The sequence below is a fragment of the Haliotis cracherodii genome, unplaced genomic scaffold (genome assembly GCF_022045235.1).
Source record: "Haliotis cracherodii isolate W230 unplaced genomic scaffold, xgHalCrac1.p SCAF_6, whole genome shotgun sequence".
NCBI classification, from domain to species: domain Eukaryota; kingdom Metazoa; phylum Mollusca; class Gastropoda; order Lepetellida; family Haliotidae; genus Haliotis; species Haliotis cracherodii.
This window is the reverse complement of record NW_027266319.1, coordinates 34,405,489-34,426,013: the sequence shown is the minus strand read 5'-3', so window position 1 is coordinate 34,426,013 and position 20,525 is coordinate 34,405,489. Positions and strand designations below refer to the sequence as shown.

Here is a 20,525-nt window from a genome sequence, read left to right as displayed (position 1 = left end):
TACTGCCATTTCCAGCCTTGTCGTGGAAACTATTTTTGTACGGTTTTCAAGATCTTCTCCGGAAATGACATCTTGCACGTACAGATGGTGTCCTTTTTAAAACTCCCACAAGCGCGTTGTTGGCGATAACAATGTTCTGGCCAGTAGAGCTAGTATATGATAGCCAGTTGGTATTAATACTAATGTCATAAAAAAGGACTGGATTTATCAACAGAAAACTATATGTATATGCGAGTATTGGGTATCCCACCGGCCACTGTCTGTAAATAAAAGGCTGTGTGATGATTTGAGTGAGTGAGTTCGGTTATCACGGAATGAGCTTCACATGCTGCAGTCTGTGAAATAGACTAACAGTTTGTCCCATAATTGTCATTTTCCCTAAAAGTATAGATGTAAAAAAATAAATGACATAACATTTACATGGAGCCCAGAACAATGCTTAATTTCAGGGACTAACCAACTCTGCTAGCTCTGATTTCTTGGAATTTCTGTAATCTTGTCAGTGTCGACCTTCATTTGTATTTTCATGCCGCTGCAACTCAGCCAGCATAGGGGCCACGGGTGGCCCAGTCATCTAAGGCGCCGTGATTTGCTGTGCAGAGTTGCATCCCTTGTGCATGCCAGAAACCTATGATTGTGGGTTCGAATTCCGGTTCGCCCCGATTATGTTTCTAGGTTTGTCAGCACCATACCCGTGCTCGTGGGTTTCACCGAAGTGGTAAACATCTAAGACCTGCATCACTTTGGGCTTTCCTCCCACATTAAGCTGACACGCCATGATATAACTGAAATAATATTAAAACTCACTCACTCAGCCAGCATATTATGACCATTTCCTGCCACTCCCCTTGGTATCCCTTCTCTCCCCTAGTGTGGCACCACTGACACAACCAAGCCTGTTGCTATGGTTGTGTTTTCCAGCTCTTTGTGTAAACATGATGCAGTTTCAGATGCTAGCATTTCCACTTCAAGTACCAAATATGGTGTATGGTGCTGACAAACCTAGAATCATAATCGGGGCGAACTGGTAATCGAACCCAGAATTGTAGGTTTCCAGCGTGCCCAAGGGATGCAAGTCTGCACAGCGAATCGCCACCCGTGCCCCCTTATGAGCAATGATCAACGCTGTCGGGATATGATGACACACAGTGAACATGGTGACTGAGCCTGACTACGGTACACTAAGTCGCCTCTTACTACCTTCACAGGTTGCCAGGAATCTACCCGAACCCAGCGTAACCACAGGGCACCTGCGAAATGACCGGACCACTGTTTTCCATCAGACAATTACCAAGTTAATAAAAGAATTGGTTCTCAGACAATAACTTTTGAAAATACAGTGCGGGCAGGCAGTGGTTTTTGTTTTTTTGCTTGTTCAATGTAACCAAATAAACAGTTGTATAGCATCAACCTGGGAAAGGGCCTCCCTACATGAGCATACAAACTGCTATTGCCGCCATGACCATAACTCGAGATGTGCACTAAAGCAGTGCGCATGTAAAGGGAAGTAATTGCATGCTATATTAGATCGCATTGTTTTAAAAGCATTAGGATTTTTATATTTTTATTGAAAATGGAAATAAAAATGAACTGTGACTTTATGCTGATGCAGGTGGTGCCTGAGAACCAAAACTATTATTTTTTTAGCCTAGTATGCACAAGATATATACCAGCGTAATCAGAGCTCCAGATAAGCTGCGTAACTGCGTAAAATACGCATCAGAAATGCAGAAATACACAGTTAAATATAATCCAAGCGTATCAAATAAGCAACGAACATTACAGATTCGCTACAAAAATAAAACTTGTGTGTATCATCAAAATATTGTGAAGTAACCCTGCGTATTCGATTAGCAAATCAGCAACCTATTTTGAAAAAAACGGGCATTCCGCCAACCTTGCCAAACTCCACGATGACAGTTACATCATGATCATTTGCCATCACACTTTCTTGTGGAAGTATCGAGGTATTTTTGAGTCCTATAAAGCTCTCGAACTCACACGACACCAGTTTGCAGGGACTAGATGAATAGTGTTTTTTAATATTTTACTTAAATACCCACATGTGTAAAAACTAGTGGGTAACAGAAATTTGAATACGCAGATAGAATTACTGATACCCAATGATTTTAAAATGCATGGGTAAAATACCCACAACACCAAAAGCTTATCTGGAGCTCTGGGCGTAAGTAACCACAGGGCACACGTGAAATGACCGGACCACTGTTTTCCATCAGACAATTACCAAGTTAATAAAAGAATTGGTTCTCAGACAATAACTTTTGAAAATACAGTGCGGGCAGGCAGTGTTTTTTTGGTTTTGGTTTTTTGTTCAAACTAGAATGTAACCAAATAAACAGTTGTGTAGCATCAACCTGGGAAAGGGCCTCCCTACATAACAAGCATACAGACTCCTATTGCCACCATGGCCATATCACGAAATGTGCACTAAAGCATTGCACATGTAAAGGGAAGTAATTGCATGCTATATTGGATCGCATTGTTTTAAAAGCATTAGGATTTTTATGTTTTTATTGAAAATGACAATAAAAACGAAACGTGACTTTATGCTGATGCAGGTGGTGCCTGAGAACCAAGACCGTTTTTTTAGCCTAATATGCACAAGATATTTACCACACCAAAACAATATGACACTTGCTGTAAATATCAAGATGAGGGCCAGACAACTGACTGATTGCACTCCAACATGAAATACCTGTATTGAGTAAATCACCCACGAACCACCCAATCTCCATTTAGGCCAGTTCCTTACGTCCTTACAAATTCTTTTTTCAAAATACATTTTTGAAGTGAACCTCATTATATCTCTATTTCGCACAATTAACTTGTGGCACTTGCCTGTCTACTATTTCAAATATTTGTTGTTTAAAGCTGTGACCCACTGCTCCGCCAGGGTAGGATTGCACACCATCAACAATGTCCCCGAGCATGACAACCCAATCAACAACCAGCATAGGTTGGTGGGGACCTATTCTAACCCTGAATCCCCATTGTCAATCAAAGACAACACACAGACCTCATTGCAAAACACATAACATGTTTATGTGCAAATGACATACTTTAATGTACAATGAATGAAAAATTTAACAACATACAAGAAAAATAACAAATATTCCTATTTTAAGTCTGCTTGTTGCCAGCTCTGACAACATGATGTTTGTTGTTTAACAACACACCTAGCAACATTTCAACTATATGAGGGTGGTCTGGAAATAGTCCAGACTGGACCAGACAATCCAGTGACTGACATGATCACTGATCTATGCACTTGGCTTGGTTTGTGGAGGACTGAAAGATGGGTAGTCTCAAGCAAATGTGCCAGGGCAGAATAACAGATCCTTCAAATGATGCATCACTCCTTAGCTTACTCAAGTATAAAAGATCTTATTTCTATTTCTTTATACAACTACACAGCACAGCCTAACCTTAATATCTAGGATCCGTCTCATTTTCACACGGTGCAATGTCCAGACCCTCAGGATTGTACATCACTTTGCAAGTTCAAGTGAAGATGGTTTTATTTGCAATAACTTGTATCAAAGAGTCTTGCATCCACAGCAAAGTCAACATTAGCAAAATAATCTTGCCATTACAGACTCCCTGATCATCCACCATGAATCAATTCTTTCCTCCTAATGAACTGTGAGTGAGTTTCGTTTTACGCCACAATATTTCACTTGTATCAAGGTGCCTCTTGTGAGTGGAGATCAGGAAGTGAGGTGAAATGGGATCTCGCATTGAAAGCACATGTATGTGCGGTTGCTTGCCCTTGTCTTTACAAATACCATCTTTTAATGTCTTTTGGTATGACACGGCCAGGGTATCGAACCACTGAGTGAGTGAGTTGTGTTTAACGCCACTTTTAACCGTATTCCAGCTATATCACGGCATGTCAGCTTAATGAGGGAGAAAAGCCCGAAGTGGTGCAGGTCTCAGACGTTTACCCCCTCGGTGAAACCCACGAGCACGGGTACAGTGCTGACAAACCTAGAAACATAATCGGAGCGAACCGGGATTCGAACCCACAATCATAGGTTTCTGGCGTGACCAAGGGATGCAACTCTGCACAGTGAATTACGGCGCCTTAGACGACTGGGCCACCCCTGCCCCCTCGAACCACTGACATCCCTGTCAGATGTTCTATCCACCATATCAGGGGCAATCCTCAATAAGTCATGGCAACATTACAGCTCTTTACAAGCCAGGAAATAATCAAACCAATTGTTGATAGCGTGAACAATGGCTACATACTTTCTGCGTATGATAACGCTTGATAGTCTCACATTGGAACCACTCATTCCCCAGTGATTGGCTCCAATGACAAGCATGATGTACGGGAGAACGGAACTCCAACAAGGCTCTCCATTAATCAGGGCCCCTTCTGTACAGTAGACCAGTACTTGTTAAAGTTGTATGTTGGAACACTAACGCAGGAAAGATGAGATCACCAAATGAAAGGTGCACGTTCTCGAAGCAGCCTGCAGCTGTACTGCTGCCACTCCTTGGGCCGAATCCAGAGTTCCTGAGTCGTGTCCAGACATGCCATCACTGCAGCCCCCTTCCAACAGGCCACACGGGGGTCGTTGTCCTGGTAACAAGGGAAGTGACATAAAACTCATTTCGCAAGACTTCAATACTATGAAATAAGAATCTTGTCAAAATAACATATATTTGTAGAATCTTGTCTTATAATATAGATAAGTGACCTCCCTGTCAGACTTTTCCCCATCACGACAAATGCCTCAGTAAAAATATGATGCATACATGATAAAAAAAAAAACATTGTTGAAGGTGTGTTTGTTTTTTATGCTGAAATCCTGGTTGAAAAGATTGCCAACCTTTGGGCGTGTGAGAACGTCCATATTCTCCATCATAAGGCGCTGATGGTTGGGCATCTGCAGCCACACCCGGTGCTGGATCCAGGACTGTGCCCCCTCGAACAGCGCCAATCCACCACCCACCACCACTATACAGCTGTACATCTTGCGCTTTAGATCCTCACTTCCTGTAAGGGAGCATTCATTTCATCACTGTTCATTATAGGCCTGGAATTAATAAGTGATGCAACACGATATGATGATTGTTTGTTTGTTTGTTGTTTAACGCCACACTCAGCAATATTCTAGCTATATGACAGTGGTCTGTACATAATCAAGTCTGCACCAGACAATCCAGTGATTGACATCATGAACATCGATCCACGCAATTTAGATACGATGACCTGCATTAACCAAGTCAGCGAGTCTGATTACCCAATCCCATTAGTTGCCTCTTATGACAAGCATAGTCGGCTTTTACGGCAAGCATGGGTTGTTGAAGACCTATTCTACCCCGGATCTTCATGGGTCTGATATGATGTAAACATATTGTGCCAGTGCCAGTGCCAATAATGACAATCTTACCGCACTGCTCTATACAGTGTAGTATAGCCTCGTCAACCCCCATCAGCTGAGCCACGGGTTCCGTGTCCTCCTCCTCCTCCTCCTCCAACTCATGGCGTCGTCCAGTCTTGGTTTCCGTCAGCGCCAACGTCTCTGGAGCATCGTTCGAGTCATCGTCCATCTGGGAGTGACTGAGCTGAGTGTCCTCCAGCTGACTGCTCTCCGTCACGTCCCGAGACTCCTGGTTCTCCTTCTTTGAACCCATCTTGGCCTGCAGAGTGATCAGAACGGCGGAGTATAACTAACCAGCTTCAATGGCAGAGAGATAAGTGATGTCATTTGATTGTGATGTCACTGTCATTGTAAGTCAGTTTGACGCCTAAAGCGATATATGGAGCCGGAAGACCTAATCTGTGAATCGAACCACCCATGTGGACATGATAGTGAGTGAGCGAGTATGTTTTTACGCCGCTTTTAGCAATATTCCAGCAACATCACGGCGGGGGACACCAGAAATGGGCTTCACATATTGTAACCATGTCGGGAATCAACCCGGGTCTTTGGCGTGACAAGTGAATGCTTTAAGCACTAGTTACCCGACCGCCCCTCAGGACATGATAGCAAATATTAGGGGTATGATGATACACTTCATAACATAGTTATACATACTGTATTGTGAAACATGTTCTATCATGTCTAAGAACTCTGACAGATTCAAACCCTATCTGGAATATTGCTGTTATTGTAGTCATTACAGTTCAGAGCATACTAGGTCTCTTTGGGCCCGCTGTGTCTGTCGGAGGTAGCTCTCATCATGGGGGTCGACGGCGTCGCCATCAAACCGGGACTGCACCCGGACCAGCTGCTGGCCCTGCACAGCGAACATGTCGGGGTAGAGCATCCCGAGAGGAGACAGGATCAGCTCATCCGCCAGACGCAGGTTGTACTTGATGATCGGCTTCTGGGGCTGCCGGACCTGTAGAAACTGGTTGACAATTCCGGATCTATCCTGGAAGAACAGGGGCATGACAGAGTGAGTGAGTGAGTCAGTGAGTGAGTGAGTAGGTGGTTGGAAAGTGGTTCATAATTCCGGATCTGTCCTGGAAGAACAGTGGCATGACAGAGTGAGTGAGTGAGTAGGTGGTTGGAAAGTGGTTCACAATTCTGGACCTATCCTAGAACAGTGGCATGACAGAGTGAGTGAGTGAGTCAGTGAGTGAGTGAGTAGGTGGTTGGAAAGTGGTTCATAATTCCGGATCTGTCCTGGAAGAACAGTGGCATGACAGAGTGAGTGAGTGAGTAGGTGGTTGGAAAGTGGTTCACAATTCTGGACCTATCCTAGAACAGTGGCATGACAGAGTGAGTGAGTGAGTCAGTGAGTGAGTGAGTAGGTGGTTGGAAAGTGGTTCACAATTCTGGACCTATCCTAGAACAGTGGCATGACAGAGTGAGAGTGATCTGTCCTGGAAGAACAGTGGGGTGAGTGAGTCAGCGAGTGGGTGGGGTATAGTGAGTGTGTGAGTGAGTGACAGAGTGGGTGAGTCAGTGAGTGAGTGTTTTAGCTACTGCTGCAGGTAAACAAGTGGCCCTTGAATAGACAAGCCAGTCATTGAGAGTCCACAGTGTCAGGTACAATGCCAGCTATCAATAAGCATCCCAGGGATGCACATTGTAACCACCCAATCAGCCAACTCCTCAACAAGCACACGACACTGGAGACCCACTAGTTGTCACGACAACATGTTATGTGACAGTCATACCACATCAAGTAGAAATTTATCACATGAATTGAGAACGCTTAGTAGTAGTTTTCCAACCATGATGTTGTTTGCAGAATAACACTTATGAAGATCTACCACAATGACAACACATTCTGCAGTGATGAAATGATATGCTGTTGTCATAGCCCCTCGTGATGCAAGGACGTGGCATGAGATATCAGTTAGCGAGCATTGAACCACGATACAAACAATGCTTCAACTATGTAAAGAAAACTGCCAACAGAATATCTGAGTGACATACAACGGGCAGTATAAAAAATCCAAAATAGAAACAGGTTGAAATTTAACGAAATGAAAGGACACTGTGTATAATAATCAGGCTAGGTATTGTAACGCAACAGGAAGCCATCACAATCCACACCTTCAACACATTCTGATTTTATTAATCAATGTTAATCAAAAGCTGGAGTGAAAAATAACCTCCGCCACATTTTTTAGACATGGAATAAAAATGAAATACTTTTCACTTGCCAATTACTGTAAATCATGTCCATCAAAGTGAAATATTCAGAGCTACAGATAAGCAGCATATTTGCATGAAATACCCCTCAAAATATGTAAAACCCAATTACTTTAAATTTACTTGCGTTCAGAAACTCATGCTTTAAATCAAAAACTCAAATGTAAAACAGCTCACGTAACTACCAATAGAAGCTTTTTCAGCATGCATACAAATTGCACACATGCGCACAATTATGAGCTAATTCACTTTCTGATTCAAGCCCATATATTTATTTACAGAGCGCCGTCAAATAGCTGAGTGCAGCGTAAAACAACAAACAATCAAACAAATAAAAGAACGTGGAACTCACAACATCCATGTGGCAGAACGACTCCTTCAGCTCCTGCATCAGCAGGATGTCAGTCGGCATGGACAGATCCACCTCCGGCAGCGACACACCACTCTTGCGCAGCATCCAGCGGAAACACCGAGTCACATCCGAACCACCATACTCCATCGTCAGTCTGAAGACAGTTGCAACATCTCATCATGTAGACTAGGTGAGGTGAGGTGCAATGTGGTTTAACGTCGCGTCCAAGGTTATTGCACATATATAGTGATGTGCATGCAAGTGTGTGTGTGTGTGTGCGTGGGCGCGTGTGCTAGTCCGGACTAATGCCGATTTATAGTCCTAGCCCACTGAGATGCCATGCCGCAGTTTAACATGAATACCCCACTCAGACACAGAATACGGAGACACCGAGCCCACCAGTCCTTGTTTTAGCCCCTTAATGCCGATCACCTGGCAGGGTTACAACAAGTACCATCTTTTAGTACCATATGGTATGACGCGACCTGGGATCTAACCAACCTTCCACTTTCCAGGCAGACGTCCTACCACCAGGCCACAGAGACAGCCCATATTGACAAAGTCGAGTATGCATCGTCAATCATGGTCTACTGAAGCATGTTTTAAGTGATATAGTGGCTGGGGCACCACTAAGAATTTCTTAATATAATACCAGTTTGAGAATGTCTTAAACGCTTTACCCACAAGACCACCATACTACCCTCTTGCCTCATGACACTCGGTACAGAGGTCTTTGTCGCTATGAATGCATGTTATACTGTAAGCCATATACAGATGTAGGCCACTGACATGGTATTCTGAAATGGTACCTAGAGTTATCTCCCTTGGAACTCTTTGTTAACAATCCAGAAGACAACAAACACTCACTGTTGCTTTCACAACAATAAAACTAGTTAATTGAGCAAACTGCATATAAATTGACACATGTCAATGTTCCATTCTACAAATGCGTGTACCTGGTAGGTTTGTGTGAAATACCATCTTCCACACATGATATGCTGGTCTTCTGGTCCCCAACATCAACAACACAAGCACACGGAACCCCCGTCCCGTAGGTCGCACACACAGACTCCTGAAACAGAAACACTACATCGTGGAGCCACTGCTTAGCTGAGGCAAGGATCACAAAGTTTAACGCCATTCTTAACAGTATTCCAGTGATATCACGGTGTGTCAGCTTAATGTGGGAGGAAAGCCCAAAGTGATGCAGGTCTCAGACGTTTATCACCTAGGTGACACCCACAAACATGAGTATGGTGCTGACAAACCTAGAAACATAATCGGGGTTAACCGGGATTTGAACCCACAATCATAGGTTTCTGGCATGCCCAAGGGACGCAACTCTGCACATTGAATCGCGGCGCCTTGGATGACGGGGCCAACCTGAGGCAAGGATCACAAAGAACATACACATCATCAGTTTCTAAGAATATGCAATCTGTGCAGGTATTGTGGACATCATGGATTACAGGTTAACATAAAGAAATCAATATTTATTTGATCATCATTCTGTACATCTAGCCATTCATTCATGTTTATGAAATATATGCTTTAATATATGCTTTAATATATTGTGGAATTCTACCCACAAAAACTTGATTTGCTTATAGACAAGAAACTCGTGATTCATTTGAAACTTTTTAAAAAAAAATTAATATTATATTTCAAATTCATTTCAAAATTACTTATTCAAACTTGAGAAGCTAAAATCTGTGTTGATAAAAACTATTGCCGACCCAGCGATGCAGATTGCATGTGGACTTAGGTCTTTGACCTCTGTGAAATACAACACAGGTCCATTATTACAAATTTCTGGAAGTCTGGCCCACTGCTGTCACAGGTAATGGGCTACTTGACCTATGAATATGCCCATCAACCTGAAGCCCTGCTGACCTGATGAATGAAGGCTGCACCGAAGCCGAGGGTGTCGAGGAGCAGGTTCATGAGGGCCTTGACATGCTTGTGCGTGTACACATCCGGGATCAGCATGATGGCCTTGTAGTGCTGGAACAAATACAAGTAGTCCTCAGGCATGTAGTTCTTTATTAAACTCAAACATAACCACATTTTCAGCAAAACGTTTCAGGTAAAAATTTACAAAACCTGTTAACGTGGTTTAGGAGATTCAGACCAGTTGACTTGATCTTTAGATTAAGCCCCAGTCAATAACCCTTAGGCTTAGTACTGCTTCAACAACATATAAATGATATGATGGCAGTTTAGACAGATAGACATTTACCACTTTGATGTAACCACAACTGAATCCTGGCACAGCTAAGGGACAAAACTCTTCATGGAAAATTTGCAGCATGAAGTATATCAATTATCATACAATGTAAAAACCTGCACAACATATACTATAGATATCAATACCTTAAGATCCCTGATTGGTATGTTGAGATATGTTTCCAATGCCTTGCTCCAGATGATCTCAAGGTCAGCCATGACTGATGTTAGAGATCCACATGGTCCCCCGTGGAGGTTTAGGCGCCCACGCCGCATCGGCCAGTGCAGGGTGTAGTTGTCTGATGGATGCACATACAATGCCTTCAAAGAGAGGCAATGTTGATGATCAGTATGTTATTTATAAACGGATCTCCTTTAAAAAACGAAGAAAGAATAATACATCTAACGGTTATTTATTAACCAATCACTGAATTATGACGGAACACATTTACTGTTGCGTCCACAAGGCTCTGAAGCTCACCTGAATTTGGAAATCATAATGGTGGCCATGTTTGAAACCAGAATCAGAATTCTACGAGCACAATTTAGACCGGGTTCAATTTTCCTCATACAATGTGTGAAGCCCGCTCTACATGTCCCTGCTGATATAATTCTAGAATCTTACACCAAACTCTCTCCAAATGAAAAGGCTACAAACCTCTTCTCCAATGATACAGGCAGGTTTCTTGTCTGTCTGTGTCCATTTCAAAGGACAAATCACATCAGTCCTTTCTCCATTTGATGACTGGTTGTATGCAAAATGCTGAAATAAATCTTCATAGTGAACAGTTGTGTGGGAAATATATTATTAAATATATCATATCAAATAACACTCTTTACACTTAAATCACAACTACCAATCATCTACTTTAAGGAAAGAAATTAACAGATAAGAGTATTTCTACTGCAACTTCAAGATGTCAACTTGAGATCATGAGTGTATTTATCACTGATTGTATTTACCCATTTCGACCTACAAAAAAACAACCCAATAACAATTGTTCATGAAAATCTGCTTTCAGAAAAAATTCTGCATGTTATGAATATAATTCTTGTCTGACAGACACAATACACTGCAGACCCGTTATCTACCTGTCTGTTTGAAGTAGTTTGTCTGTAACCACCCATTGAGTTGGGTTTGGTGAGAAGAGCCTCCTCAGCATTTTTCAAACCGGTTTTCATCAGATGGTTAGCTTCTGGATGCTGAGCAACAGAAATTGATAGACTCCATCACATATCATCATGATCATATGAACCCTAACAACATGAACATGATGCATACGCACCAAAACCTTTAAGACTTATGTTGTTCACTAAATGCAATTTTTGCATAACACAGATGTCAAGAAAACAGAGTTACTGAACTTGTTTGGTGTGTGTCTCCAGATATACCTCTAATAATAATGAAATAGAAACAGAGAATTTACAATGCCAAGAATTAGAGGTAGCTCAACAGGCAAAATTAGCAATTTATAACTATAAAAATGAACGAATATAAAATTCAAAATAAGACTTCATAAAAGTGTATCCTTGAGGCTTATCATGTGCACAATATGAAAATGACAGCAAATTTTTCTTGATCTGCCAAATATTAACCCATTAAATTAATTACCAGTCAAACTCTGTGTTGTGAATGGCATGTATCCAAAGCATATATTAAAAATCTAATGAACGCTGAAACTCTCAACATTGTTTTCCTTACATTACATTCTGGGCGCAACAACCAGGACTCTGGAACTCTGGGAATCTGTACCTTCTTCCTGCGAGCAACACAGTGAGGCACCGTGATTGGGTATGGGTCAGACGCACGGCCAAGTCGCAGGTTGTAGGAGCCAGGGTGAATAATTACCACCGTAGCAGGCTGAATTGGCTAAAGTCAAAACAGCATGCAATTAATTTATTACAATCAACTTGAAATACAATGTATTTATAAAAAATATAACATGTATCATATTTATATATTATCCATTTTTACCAAATGTTTTTATTGGTGTTTCGACATGCATCTAACATATTTTATATGTTCTATTGTCATTATTAATAGTTCAGCGGTTCAACTTAAAATATACACGTCCATTATCAGTGTTAGATACATCTACCTACATCACACTAAGAAGTACAGTAAACTACGGTTATAACGAACACGCATATAACGAACTGACGGATATAACGAACTTACTTTTTGGTCCCGACTACTTGCTGTAGTCATGCCGTATATGTACTTATAACGAACTACGGTTATAACGAACTAAAATTCGTAGTCCTTTTGAGTTCGTTATAACCGTAGTTTACTGTATGGGATTTGGTGTTATTGTCACTGATGAAAATGACCTAAACTTTGTTACTCGTTCTGTGGCAGATTGCTTATATTAGTGAACATCCAAGTTTACACAGTGGGGTAGTTACCTCGATTATTGGGTCAGGTATTGGTTGAGCAAAAGGCTTCTTGGCTGAAGTAGGAGGCATTCTTCTTGAGCTGTTCAGCCAACTTCCAACAGTGAATACATGTGCTTGAGTACTACGTCACGATTGTCAGTGTTTACTAAGGGGGACAACGCGTTCATCTACTGCGTATGCGTACCGCTAATAATGCATTTACACCCAGTTCAGGGTCTGAATAAAAATCTTTTGTAAGCTGAAGATGAATCCTTATGAAAATCAGAATACACAATTGTATCGTAGCTTGGCAATATATGGCATTAGACCAGGACGAGTTTTCAGTATTCAACAATGTACGAAACAACTCACAGGAAACCAAAGTGCTATGCAGGCTTGCCACCCTCGTTTATCCATTACAATATATCTCTATATACACTGAGTAATCGCGGATGCTGATTTGCATAGTTTATCCTTTCAAACCGATTTCGTAGACAGATAACGTGTCCACTCCGGAAGAGCAAACAACACTGGATCGAAAAAGTCGTATTGCTTGAATAAAATTATCTACCATTGATAATTCTAGGCCAACATTTTCAAATACAATGAGGCATTTTAAAATTGTGCTGTATGGGCGTACCTCGGGAATATTTGAACTTTTCATATGAAGGGCCCATGTCAGAAACTTCCTTGAGTGAACCCTCATCTACTGTATCTAAAAATGTCAATAAAAAACTTAATCGATAGTATCTTCAATCAAAAGTTGTCAATCGAAACATTTTACTGTGCATTAATGATTCCTATAGCAATGCATGGGACTTTGCACTATCTTTTTTAATACCTGATTGTCAAATCGTATTTTCTGATCTACAAGTCATAAGCCGTATTTTTTGTCACTTAAATCCTAGCAGAAATCAAAGACGCAAATGTATGTGCATCCGTGCAGAAATCAAGAGAAAAAATGCACGGGTAAAGTTTCCAAACAGAAGCAAATTTCGATGACAAAACCAAACCAAAATGAATAAACATACAAATCTCTCTCCATAAAAATATACAAATTTCTGATCACAAACGATCGTATTTTAGATGAGATTCGCCTAGACTTTAGATAAGACATCACTGGTTTTCATGTACCTATACCCTCTTGCAAGAATGGCCAACGTTCATGAATTACGAATTTTGAACTATTTCTAGTATCCAAATAGCAAGTTGGAGATTTTTTAGAATATGCTACGATATGTTTGCTTCCAGATTTGTCCATATTTCATTGAAAACTGTGACTTAATCATTCAAATGTAACTCATAAGCATTGTGAATGTCAACAATTTTTTCAACTTCCGATTAGTCGTAAACATTTTCTAACATGCTGCCTTCTGCAGAAAGAAATGACTTATTTTTGCTAATTTAAACAAAAGGGTGAATCTGGAGCAAGAATCATTGTATAATGAACTTTCACTTCTAATTAATTAAAAAAAAAGTCCACATTGATAAGATTTCATTTCATACGGTGGTCAGACACCCGGTCTTTGATACAGTACACACTACTGACACTACAAGACAGCGAAATTGACGAATGCACTGGACTGTAAAATATATATTTTCTGCCAACAAACTGTACCATCTACTGTCGCTATTTCATGTCATCGCTTTAAATATATTAAGTTACGTTCCTAACAGACATTTCGAAGACCTAGAAATTGTTTGTTCCCCGCATGCCAACGAAATGAACAGGTGATGGTGGTAAACATCTATAATTATTCTCGCAAATAATTCCTCCTTAAGTAGAAAATGAATATATATACTAATGCATTTTTTCGCTGATACTAATGCTAATATTTTTAAATATTCACAGTGCAAAAATGATTAATGTTCGAAAATATCAATATAATCTAGTAACATTAATTGCAACATACTTCGAGTCACAAATACGGAATATCAAATACAGTTTCCACTGTGGGAAGACAAAATGTTTTTGAAAATTTGCAAAATCTCATCACACGCCAAAAAATATCATTTCTTTTAGACCAGGGGGGATGTTCTCTCATTGGTGAAACATTCCAGGTTAATCCTTGCCAGATGATAAAACAGAATTCCAAGAGTTTGAAAAGCGAGATGGATCGTCTAATATGCGTGAGGCCAAATTGACAACATTCTCATCTTATAAAACGTCAAGGTTCTCACATTCACATTCTTCTTCCAATCTCATTAAAATCAGATCTTAGTTTTCGCTACCGCTAAACATTTGTTTAGCATAGCCAGAACTAAGATCTGATTTTAATGAGATGGATTTTTCCTCTTTCCTCCTAAGTTTACCATTTTTTAAAGTTCTATTCTTGTTTTGAAGTAAGATGCCATCGTACCAACATTGCACCGAGAAAGTTAAAACAGACTGAATACAACTTTTATGTAATAACAACATTATTGTAGAGACAGTATTACAAGATCTCAGTTTCCGTACAAAGTGAAGGCGCCATAGAAACTTGCTGTGTATGGCACATGACAGAGATCTGTGTATTGATTCAGCTTGATGTCAGCCTCTTGTTTTGTCACGAAAGAAGTCTTGGTCAAGTATAGCTGGCCATGAGAAAGCTATGCTCTCTTGAGAGTCGCGTTTTGGAAGTGTATCACCTTGTGAAGATATTAATTTTATTTTTGGTTTGTATGGTGTTGATATTTACAGTGGGTTGACAAGGGGCGGCGCTGAAGACAAGCGCATGTATGTCATAACCTCTGATTACCGTCCGACCTGATTGGATGGTGTTGTGTCAGGTATGTTATTGGTACTGTATTCATCAGGAATGGATTCTCGTGTATTTGGCAGAGGGTTGCGCCAAGATCCACCCCGTTTATATAGGCGTCACACCCAGGGAAGTAAAGCACTTACCCTCCTCATCCTCTGTGACTGGTATATGGTACAGAAGATACCTTAGAGTCTTACTTGAAACGACCGTAGGTAGACACATTTATTGGTTCAATGTGATGCTTTATTTGTGATATCAGTAAGTATCTACGTACTGACAGTTAGTGGGGTACATTTCTAGGTACCGACGCTACATCTACCCGTTGGTCCCTATTCTGTCTAAGTGGGTTTTCCAAAGGGATTGAGTTGGGAATGTAAGGTCGCTTTACTTACTGCCCAAATCAACTGAAGATGCATCTAACTACATGTAATTGATAAACCATTTATAGGTTCTTACTCACTCACACATTCACTGCTCTGGGTCAAATACACAAGAATTCATTCCTGATGAATACAGGAAGGACGCAATCACCTTCCTGGACACAGCATCCAATCAAGTAGCACGTAATCAGGGGTTATGACATTAGCCTGTGTTCAGCAGCGCCCCTTGTCAATCCTCTATAAATATCAACACCATACAAACCATAACTACAATTAATATCATTACAAGCTAATACACTTTCAAAACGCCACACTCACCAGAACATAGTTTTCTCGTGACCAGCCACTTGACCAAGACATCTTTCATGACAAGACAAGAGGCTGACATCAAGTTTAATCAGTAACTTCATGAATAAGTATTGAAAGAGGCATCATATATTTTCAGAATCATTATCACTATGTTCGGAGTTATATGTATCTGTTATAGTGCAAACCAATTCAATACTTTTATTTAAAATAGTGCAAACCATTTAAATACCTTTATTTAACATTTTATTTATCTAAATGCCTAACTGGTTCAATATGTTTCCAAGTGCACCGAAATTCTATACCCTTTGTCTGTTTAACATATTCAGCAAACATTCGGTGTATCCCCTTTTATCATAAGCCCCTCCGAGCAGGACCCTTAATCTCAAGCGCTATCTATAAATTTAAATTAACACCTCCTTACGTCCCCGGATCTTACGTATATACATACACGTGGGACATTGACCTTGCCACACGTTACGTAATACCTCGCTCTACAAAACAAGACTGACATGGTCAGTCAGGGAGACAGCCAGAAGGTAAGTCACAGAGCGAGTCTCCACCCGGGAACATTGCCCACTCGGTCACGGTGTGCGTTCTGTCACGTTATTATCAACATGTACCTTTTTGACTTATTCCAAACCATCAACAATAAACATGGATTCTGTCGTCTTAAACTTCACCCCTGAGTTTTGTCATCAACCATCACACTGAGCTACCACCCGAGGGCCGAAAACCTACGCCCTTGGACCTATCCATACATTATGTCATGAACAACTGTTATCGCTTTTCACTAATCCAATTATGTATCTCATTTCTAATATGCATTTAGAATGATTTAACAGCTAGTTTTGGTTAAACCTACTAGAGCAGCAGCCCAGAGCACTTTGGTTAAACGAACATTGTACCAATATCGGAACACAGGAACATTTACTGTGTAACCCAACATATTCATATATGGATGTCTGCCGGGGACCCCCTGCTGCGTGTGGCTCCTGGTCCCCCAAAAGAAGGTACCATTCAAGGGCTGGATCAAACATTGGAGGTACCACATGAAAGTAAGTGTAAGTGAACTGGTTCATCTCACAGAGTACAGAATGGGCCACACCAGACAAATCTTCCTCTGCATAAGGCCTGCCAGACACCCCCAGAGAGGGTCCCAAAATTTGGGCTGGGTTAAACATTGGAGGTACCACATGAAATCAACATAAAATGAACTATTACACTCTACTAAGTATAAAATACCCATTGCCAGACAAATCGTCTGCTGCATAAGGCCCACCACACCCCACTCCACCCCACCCAAATGTTGACCCATAATGCACTCAGTGGACACTCTGGTAAAATTTGACTTGAGTATACATTCAAAGTACCAGATGAAAGTAATTTTAGATGAACAGGTACATGTTACTGAGTACAAAACGGCCCATACCTGACAAATTTTCCTCTGCATAAGGTCTGCCATACCCCCGAGAGAGGGTCCCAAAATTTGGGCTGGGTTAAACATTGGAGGTACCACATAAAACCAACATAAAATTAACAATTGCACTCTACTTATTGCACAATACCCATTGCCAGACAAATCATCTTCTGCATAAGGCCCGCCAGACACCCACATTAAGTTGATCCTTCAGGTATATAGAGTTAAATTGGGCTGGAATATATATCGATTGTACCACATTAAGGTAAGTTTAAATGAACAGGTTCATATCACACAGTACAGAATGGGCCACACCAGACAAATCTTCCTCTGCATAAGGCTTAAACATTGGAGGTATCACATGGAACCAACATAAAATGAACTATTACACTCGACTTATTACAAAATACCCATTGCCAGACAAATCATCTTCTGCATAAGGCCCGCAAGACACACCCTCACCCCACCCTACACAGTTGACCCTCTGTAATCCCAGTGTGCATAATGAAACATAGGAGGCAGAAGAGCATTGGACATCAGCTCTGAGAGTCAACAATTGGTCAAATTTATGTTTTGTTCTTAAAGATGGAAGGATTTTATTGAGATTAAAATCACATATTTATAAAATTAGGTCTCTGAATACTAGTATTGATATCATAGATTAGGCCTATCGTTGAAATGTAATGAAAATGGCATGAATCTGATTCTTGTGAACATATATCTGATCAGCTATGAAGTTCTCAAACCCTGCTATAGCCTGATAGCTTGGCTATGGATTCCTACAAACCCAAACATGCTTAGGTAGTCCTCAAAGCCTGCTATAAGAATGGTTGGCTAATGATAGTCCCTAATACCATTTGGAAATCTCTTGGTGATAATTGTGTTTAAAAACCTATGATCTCCATTTATTTAGCAAGTTTTATCATCTAAAATGCTGAATTCCGGCCAAATATGTCCATACTTATCAATTTTACATAGACGTCCTCTCTTCGTTGACCAGATACTATTGCGTCAGGAAAGTCAAGTCTAACTAATGCAATGTAAATGATTGGTTATACATCGACTATGTCAACCAACTGTACAATGACATCTACCTGATGGTAAAAATGTCAAACTTCAACAGTGAAGTGAAAATGCACCATGCGGTATAAACATTTTTTAAGAAATCTGTGTGTACGACTTTTGCAGGCTTGCTTCAGCTTAGACTGGAAGCAGTCCCTGTTTTCTATATCAATTTAAGAAAAACACCAACAATAATCCAAGGTATCCATTTTATTTATTTTAGAACAATGTTTCAAAGTATTTTGTTTTGTTTTGTTGCATTTGGTTTGTTTGCTTATTTGACACATTTTCTACATGATACAATGGGCGGACCATTTGACCAGCTCATAATTGTGTGTAAATAAAACACCTAGCCTCTATCTGCTTACATTTTTTTAACTCAGCCTCAATAAAAAGTCCCAACTGCAATGTAGCTGTCCTCATCAATACAGAGTATTTTGTGAGCAAAGCCATAATCTTTGACTCAGAGACATGACCATGAGGGACAGTATGCCTGCAACCCTTATTTATTTATAATTTATATTTCAAATCTTCCATTTCAAGAGGCCATAACAGTTGTTGACTGTGATGGGAATCAGAAGGTTGTGTAGATGGGAAGCCATGCCAGAAAGGTTTGCTACGAATTTGTGATAATACAAGGCCCAACCTAAGAAAGACGCACGTCATGGACATTTTTACAGGGTGGGATCTATGTGACTGAATCTATTTTTGAAGGATGGACATGGATGCCATCTTTGCTAAGGATATGCTAAAAGTTGGTGACTTGTTCTGTGGCTAATTTACATTTGCTTGGAATTAGATTGATTCCTGCTTGTTTGATATTTTGGAATACTGCCTTGTCTTTTCTTTATTGCCTCTGAAATGGTTTGCTGAAATGCAACTGAAGCATTTATGAGGCCGAAAGGGAGGCGATTCAATTCATAAACACAATCAGTTGTAATGAAGGGCCACTTGTGTTTTGTATCTGGAGTGGTATTTGCCAAAAGGCACTAACACAATCAAGGACACTAAATATTTGACAAGGCTGTCGCCTACATCATCAACGACATCTTCAAATCATGGTGGAGGGAAACATTTAGGTTTGGTTACTGCGTTGAGAAGTCTATAATCTACGGCAAAGTGGGAAGAGCTGTCACATTTTTAACCATGACAGTGATAAAGTGCCATTCAGAAGAACGGGGGTGAATGATATTTGCTTCTTTCATTTCTTGCACTTGTCTGGAACATTCTTTCCTTGTGGGTGTATTTTGCCTATAAAAAGTCTAATGGGTCTGGTGTCACCTGTTTCTATATTGTGACGATGTAAGTGTGTCCTAATCCTGGCCAATCAGAGGAAAAAAAACCAGTTCTTTGTGATTGGAGAAATGCATGTTTCTGTATACTTGGACTTTCAATATTTTAAAAATACTTTTGGGGACAAAGCTCCATGACGTTCAGGGGTATTGTTATGGTGCATGGCTAGTCGTGGCGTGGGTTAAGGCTGCTACCTTACCAATGACGTTGACTATGAGGAATTGCCTGTCTCCCGTCCATCCAGTGTGCCTCTCACGTACCATCAGACTGGTGACTGACATGCATTCGGCTACAAGGCGCTGCGATTCGTTGTGCAGAGTTGTGTCCCTTGGGCGCGCCAGAAACCTATGATTGTGGGTTCGAATCCCGGTTCGACCCGATTATGTTTCTAGGTTTGTCAGCACCATACCCATGCTCGTGGGTTTTACCGAAACGTTTCTTTTGTTCATCAGTTAACATCACAAGTTTGGCAACTTCTGTCCATCATCCACAATCTTAGTTATTGAAAACTACATTCGTCCAGTGGATGTGAAATTGACTGGGTCTTGCTGCACATTGTGTTGTACAAAATGTTATTTTTATTTCATTAAAAATGCTTTTTTATACTGCTATTTTCATACACCTGTACAGCTATTATCTTATCAGTGAACAGCGAGAAAACTTCTTTCTTAAAAAGAAGAATTCTTTCCATATGTTGAATTTTAAATGTGACGTAAAAACAAATGG

The 20,525-nt window shown here is 40.6% G+C and overlaps 1 protein-coding gene across 1 annotated transcript; it reads right to left on the bottom strand.

Annotated features, from left to right (window-relative positions):
• Positions 1-3,066: 3,066 nt before the first annotated feature.
• LOC139445069 (actin-related protein 8-like) lies at positions 3,067-12,723 on the bottom strand. Its single transcript, XM_071226148.1, has 12 exons — positions 12,628-12,723; positions 11,924-12,091; positions 11,314-11,424; positions 10,880-10,984; positions 10,369-10,542; positions 9,889-9,999; positions 8,952-9,067; positions 7,996-8,149; positions 6,172-6,411; positions 5,424-5,673; positions 4,860-5,026; positions 3,067-4,609 (listed from the first exon to the last, which is right to left on the bottom strand). Exons 1-12 carry the CDS (start codon positions 12,685-12,687, stop codon positions 4,466-4,468), a joined length of 1,800 nt encoding a protein of 599 aa, XP_071082249.1. The 5' UTR covers positions 12,688-12,723; the 3' UTR covers positions 3,067-4,465.
• Between the last annotated feature and the right edge of the window lie 7,802 nt (positions 12,724-20,525).

What these genes read in the sequence shown, in the direction of transcription:
- LOC139445069 (XM_071226148.1), bottom strand. Translation starts at nt 12,687, where the DNA reads ATGCCTCCTACTTCAGCCAAGAAGCCTTTTGCTCAACCAATACCTGAC. An exon ending in TACCAATCAGGGATCTTAAG is followed by an intron (nt 10,000 to 10,368) that starts GTATTGATATCT and finishes TATTTGTTCCAG; the next exon opens with CACTACAAGGCCATCATGCT. An exon ending in ATTTCACACAAACCTACCAG is followed by an intron (nt 8,150 to 8,951) that starts GTACACGCATTT and finishes AACTGTCTTCAG; the next exon opens with ACTGACGATGGAGTATGGTG.